At 44.2% G+C, this 6,777-nt stretch overlaps 1 protein-coding gene across 1 annotated transcript; it reads left to right on the forward strand.

The window, feature by feature from the left end:
* The first annotated feature begins 2,607 nt into the window (after positions 1-2,607).
* ADAM30 (ADAM metallopeptidase domain 30) lies at positions 2,608-5,338 on the forward strand. The gene is made up of 2 exons (XM_011972460.1): positions 2,608-2,641; positions 2,676-5,338. The coding sequence occupies exon 2, from the start codon at positions 2,784-2,786 to the stop codon at positions 5,184-5,186; it is 2,403 nt and encodes an 800-aa protein (XP_011827850.1). The 5' UTR covers positions 2,608-2,641; positions 2,676-2,783; the 3' UTR covers positions 5,187-5,338.
* Positions 5,339-6,777: the final 1,439 nt, after the last annotated feature.

Here is a 6,777-nt window from a genome sequence, read left to right on the forward strand (position 1 = left end):
CTTGGGGTCCAACATTCAGATGCTACACATCTGTGTTTAGCACACAGATTGTATTGTAGCAGTGGGAATTGATCAATTAGTGTTTTTCTTCAAGAAATTCTATAACAGCCCAAAGAAAAATGATACAGATGAAAATGAGGATTTGATTAAATAGAATAGATCCAGAAGATATACTCCAATTGCCCTCCCCAATTTAGGCTGCTGGGTGTTGCTTGAGAAAATCAAATTAATTTACAGATAGGAAACTGCAATTTCTGGTTTCCAACCTGAATTAGGCCCTCAACACACTTGGTGATACTTTTGTTTTTCCCTAGTCCACTGTCTCCTGAGCTCTCTTCTTCATCTCTTTCAGCTCTGTCACCCCTACACTCCCAGCAGCTGACGTCACAGAGAAAGCTGAAGTCTTCTGACTAGCTCTCCCGTATTTTCTCACTGCACTCATAGCTTCACTGCCTGCTACCCTGCTGTCTGCTCCACCCCTACCTCCTGCTCTGCTGCCCCCAAGGAGGATCTCGCTGCGTCATCACCCAACCTCTCCTGGAGGCTGAGCAAGGCTCCAGCAGGGACTCTTTCCTCTAACAAGCCCTCTTTCTACCACATGGTTCCCAAGCTACTTTCTTACCTTTTCTCTCTCCTTCACCCAATTTATTGAAAGTGCAGTCTAGGTCTGTGATCTCCTCTTTCTAACCGCCAATTTACATTCCAACCTCCTGGTATGTGGCTTTGCTCATCAGCAGTTCCCCGAAACAGGGTGCACTAAAGTTTCTATGGCCTCCTTTGTGCTCATTGCAGTGTTTCTGGAACTTTCCTCAGCGTTTCACCTGTTGGTCATGACATCGTTCATGAAGTGCTTCTGCAATCACCTGTTATCCTGCCTTTCTTTTTATGTCAATATCCACTCCTTCACAGGTCATTGCAAGCTTCTTTCCTTCAGTCTGACCTTAAATCCTACTATTCCTGAGCGCTCCAACCTGGTCTTTCTCTGCTCATTCCTCACCATCCCATGAGGCGTCATCATCTTCTTTCATGGCTTCAATCAGCACCACTGAGCAGAGGACTCCAGTTCAGCTCTAACTCAGGCATCTCAGCCCAGAGGAAGCTGCCTACTCATCTGACTGCAGTTGAGAAATCCCTTCTTCAGTGCTCCTTTACTGGCACCTGGAAATCTACATTTTGCAAGCAGAGCTTGTCATATTTCTTTGCTTTATCTAAATCTATTTGTTCTGACGTTTTTCTTCTTTGAGTGGTTAGAGCCATGACACACACACACACACCTAAGCCAGAAACATCAACATTCTTTCTCATTTTTGCCTCTTTCATTCTGGGAGAATCCATTCAAGCATTAAGTCCAGGACAGTCTAAGTGGGTTTAAATCTCTTGAAGCTGTCAACTTCTGTCCTTCCCCAAAGAGACAACAGAGTTGACTGGAAAAGAACACAGGTTCTGGGTAGAGTTGCCTAAATGTTCACAGGGATTGCTTCAGCTGACACCACCTTCTGAACCATGGTACAGTTTTCACGTCCTCACGTGCAAAGTATGGGTGATAATAGTAGTACCTATAACCTAGGGTCATTGTGAAGATTTAATGGGCTGATTTATGCAGAGCATAGCAGGGTGTGTAGCATGAAAGAAGCCAGTCTTCCATAAGCACTGTTTATTATCAGCCCTAAGGCCATGCTTTCTGCCAACAGACAACACAGATTAGTGCAAGAGTTTTTAACTAGTCCCCCTGACTCAAGCCTGGTCCTTTTTAATCTTTCCTTGTAATTCAGCCAGATTGAATACCCCAGGAACAAAACTGAAAATATTCCCCTCCTATCAGAATCCCTCAGAATCACCTCATGACCTTCTGATTTGCCCTTTTATGGACGACAAACCCTTCCGTTTTCTGAGCCAGAGGCTTCTTCCTTTGTGGAGTCAGCCTCATCACTCGACTAGGAACATAACCAGCTCTCTACCTTTCTCAGAAAGCACTTGGGTTTGCTCTTCTCACAGGCACTTTTTCTAGATTCTCCCCACCATTGCACATGGACACATGAAAATTACACTGACCCCTGGCAACCCAAAGACAAACAGCAGAAAGCACCCCCAGGCAAAATGAACTCAGAACCTTTCTGTTGCCTGGGCCCACAACCGAGGCTCAGGGCCTTCTCTAAAAAGAAGCCGCAGCTGAAGCCAGAGGAACTGCCCAGAGTGGGGCGGGGGGTGCGGAGTCTACACTGATACTCTCAGCCTGTTTCCACTCTTGCTGGTTCTGATGCTCCTTTCTTTTGCCGCAAGCAACCCCAGTGGAAAACTGGGAAACGTCCAACAATGAAGTTAGGACAGTGGCCCATAAAACATCGGATTCCAACCTGTGTCCTAAGGTGTAAAGGCACAGACTAAAGGCACAAGATATAGTGAGCCTTTAACACTTTCTCCTTTGTTCTTCCTATTTATCTATTTCTTCTCCATTTCCGATGGTGTTCTTTACCCTCTCTCCATCCCACGTGCCAACAGTCCCACTTTTCTCTTTCATTCTCGCCCACGGTTTCCCTCCTTTCTTCCATCTGCGCCCAACGGTACGGCCCAGAAAACGAACTGGATGCGTTGGACAGGGCACGCGCACACTGGGGACGCCAGCTAGACCGAGCCCTGGGAGGCAAGGGGATCCCCAAGAAACCCTGCCAGGGGAGCCGGGTTTTGCGCTCCGGCGCCTCTAGCGGCGGCCCCCAGAAGTCTGACTCGCGAGGCCCGAGTTGCAAGGACTGAACAGCAAACTGAGGCTGAGTAGGGAACAGACCATGAGGTCAGTGCAGATCTTACTCTCCCAATGCCGATTGCTCCTTGTACTAGTTCCGACAGTGCTCCTTCTTAACTCTCTTGGCGAAGATGTAATTTTTCACCCTCAAGGGGAGTTTGACTCGTTTGAAATCACCATTCCCGAGAAGCTGAGCTTCCGGGGAGAGGTGCAGGGTGTGGTCATTCCCGTGTCCTACCTACTGCGGTTAAAAGGCAAGAAGCATGTCCTCCATTTGTGGCCCAAGAGATTTCTGTTGCCCCGACATCTGCGCGTTTTCTCCTTCACAGAACATGGGGAACTGCTGGAGGATCATCCTTATATACCCAAGGACTGCAACTACATGGGCTCCGTGGAAGAGTCTCTGGACTCTAAAGCTACTATAAGCACATGCATGGGGGGCCTCCGAGGTGTATTTAACATTGATGCCAAACATTACCAAATTGAGCCCCTCAAGGCCTCTCCCAGTTTTGAACATGTCGTCTATCTCCTGAAGAAAGAGCAGTTTGGGAATCAGGTTTGTGGCTTAAGTGATGATGAAATAGAATGGCAGATGGCCCCTTATGAGAATAAGGCGAGGCTAAGGGATTATCCTGGATCCTATAAACACCCAAAGTACTTGGAATTGATCCTACTCTTTGATCACAGTAGGTATAGCTTTGTGAACAACAATCTTTCTCAAGTCATACATGATGGCATTATTTTGACTGCGATTATGGACACCTACTTTCAAGACGTTCGTATGAGGATACACTTAAAGGCTCTTGAAGTATGGACAGATTTTAACAAAATACGCCTTGGACATCCAGCGTTAGCTGACGTTTTAGGCAGATTTGTAATATATAAAAAAAGTATATTAAATGCTCGACTGTCATCAGATTGGGCACATTTATATCTTCAAAGAAAATATAATGATGCTCTTGCGTGGTCTTTTGGAAAAGTGTGTTCTCTAGAATATGCTGGATCAGTGAGTACTTTACTAGATGCAAATATCCTTGCCCCTGCCACCTGGTCTGCTCATGAACTGGGTCATGCTGTAGGGATGTTACATGATGAACAATACTGCCAATGTAGGGGTAGGCCTAATTGCATCATGGGCTCAGGACGCAGTGGGTTTAGCAACTGCAGTTATATCTCTTTTTTTAAACATATCTCTTCGGGAGCAACATGTCTAAATAATATCCCAGGAATACGTTATGTGTTTAAGAGATGTGGAAACAAAATTGTGGAAGACAATGAGGAATGTGATTGTGGTTCTACAGAGGAGTGTCAGAAAGATCGGTGTTGCCAATCAAATTGTAAGTTGCAACCAGGTGCCAACTGTAGCACTGGACTTTGCTGTCATGGTTGTCGGTTTCGTCCATCTGGATACATGTGTAGGCAGGAAGAAAATGAATGTGACCTTGCAGAGTACTGTGACGGGAATTCAAGTTCCTGCCCAAACGATGTTTACAAGCAGGATGGAACCCCTTGCAAGTACAAAGGCCGTTGTATCAGGAAGGGGTGCAGATCCAGATACATGCAGTGCCAAAGCATTTTTGGACCTGATGCCATGGAGGCTCCTAGTGAGTGCTATGATGCAGTTAACTTAATAGGTGATCAATTTGGTAACTGTGAGATTACAGGAATTCGAAATTTTAAAAAGTGTGAAAGTGCAAATTCAATATGTGGCAGGCTACAGTGTATAAATGTCAAAACCATCCCTGATTTGCCAGAGCATACGACTATCATTTCTACTCATTTAGGGGTAGAAAATCTCATGTGCTGGGGCACAGGCTATCATCTATCCATGAAACCCATGGGGATACCTGACCTGGGTATGATAAATGATGGCACCTCCTGTGGAGAAGACCGGGTATGTTTTAACAAAAATTGCGTCAATAGCTCAGTCCTGCAGTTTGACTGTTTGCCTGAGAAATGCAATACTCGAGGTGTTTGCAACAACAGAAAAAACTGCCACTGCATGTATGGCTGGGCACCTCCATTCTGTGAGGAGGTGGGGTATGGAGGAAGCATTGACAGTGGGCCTCCAGGACTGTTCGGAGGGGAGATTCCCCGGTCAATTCGGATTGTGTCCATCATAATGTTTCGCCTTTTTTTATTAATCCTTTCAGCGGTTTTTGTGTTTTTCCGACAAGAGATAGGAAACTATTTAAAATCCAAACAGGAAAAAATGCCACCATCCAAAGCAGAAACTGAACAGGAAGAATCTAAAACAAAAACTGGAGAGGAAGAATCTAAAGCAAAAACCGAACAGGAAGCATCTAAAGCAAAAACCGGACAGGAAGCATCTAAAGCAAAAACTGGACAGGAAGCATCTAAAGCAAAAACTGGACAGGAAGCATCTAAAGCAAACACTGAAAGTAAAGGACCCAAAGCAAAGAGTGTCAAGAAAGAAAAAAAGTAACCAGTTAATCCATACTCATTCAGTAACACACGCTCATTTATTTAACCAGCTAAGCATTTATCCAAAGGCTTTCCATTCTTCTCCCAATATTTTTTTACTTTAATTTTTCCCACAAGTTTTAATCAGCAAATAAATGGCATTCTTGTTTTGAAAACAAACCAGTGCATTCTATTTCTCTAGTATTCACTTGCCCCTCAGTTTGTGATCAAGTTGTGGGTATTTTGAAAATCCTGCTCTAATGGCTTTTCCATACACTAAAGCTCTGAAAGTAGCGAGTTTCCTAGAATTACTGATGTATTCAAGGTGTAATCTTATTTCTCAGAATCCCAGGGAACAAAGCAATTGTCTGCCTCTCCCTCTTCTTCCCTCAACTTGGTCCATGTGATCACCCACACCTGCACCCATGCTGATCAATAAATGCTGACAACATATTTTATGAATAAAAAAATGCTTCTAGAAGCATTTTCAGTATTTGGGGTGATCTCAGGTGGGTTAATGACACCGATCTGTCCTAACTCTTGCATTGCACCACAGTGCAATGATGACAAGATGATGCCAGGCCTTGGTGGTGTCCTGGGGCAAGGCTGTTAAGAAAATTCTCCATTCTTCTATCCCTTTACCCCTCCCAACCAACATCCTACTTTCTATCTGTGTGAATTTGGCTAATCTAGTTACTTCATATAAATAGAATCTCGTAGTATTTGCCCTTTTGTGACTGGCTTATTTCACTTAGCACCGCCTCCGGGGTTCAGGCCATTCTCCTGCCTCAGCCTCCGGAGTAGCTGGGACTACAGGCGCCTGCCACCACGCCCGGCTAATTATTTGTATTTTTAGTAGAGACAGGGTTTCACCATGTTAGCCAGGATGGTCTCCATCTGCTGACCTCGTGATCCACCCACCTCGGCCTCCCAAAGTGCTGGGATTACAGGCGTGAGCCACTGTGCCCGGCCTCCTGTTTCTTGTCACACTTCTAATGAAAGATGAACTTGCAGCAGTCTCACAGGGAAAGCTGGTCCCCAGACGGTTTTTTCCTCAGCGTATGTGCCAGCAGCCTTCTAAGAGCTTCATGCGTATTACTAACATGCATACTGCTGAAAACAGTTCCATGAGATAGGTGTCATTATTTTCTCATTTTACAGAAAAGAAACTGAGGCACTGCGAGGTTAAATAACCTGCCTGAAGTTACACAGCTAATAAGTAATGACATTGTTCAAGGAAACTTTACATGAACATTAGAAAATTGAGTTGAGATCATTTATTTAAAAATCATAAGGATATTTACACATTAGAATTTTTAAAAATCTTTGAATGCAATAAAATACACATACTATAATATTGACCATCTTAACCGTTTTTATGTGTGTGGTTCAGCAGTGTTAAGTATTTTACGTTGTTGTGCAAATAATCTCCAGAACTCTTTTCATCTTGCAAAACTGAAACCCCATACCCATTAAACCACAATTCTCCATTCTTCCATCCCTTCACCCCTCCCAACAAACATCCTACTTTCTATCTGTGTGAATTTGGCTAATCTAGGTACTTCATATAAATAGAATCTCATAGTATTTGCCCTTTTGTGATTGGCTTATTT

The sequence above is a fragment of the Mandrillus leucophaeus genome, unplaced genomic scaffold (assembly GCF_000951045.1).
Source record: "Mandrillus leucophaeus isolate KB7577 unplaced genomic scaffold, Mleu.le_1.0 Scaffold1292, whole genome shotgun sequence".
Classification (NCBI taxonomy): Eukaryota; Metazoa; Chordata; class Mammalia; order Primates; family Cercopithecidae; genus Mandrillus; species Mandrillus leucophaeus.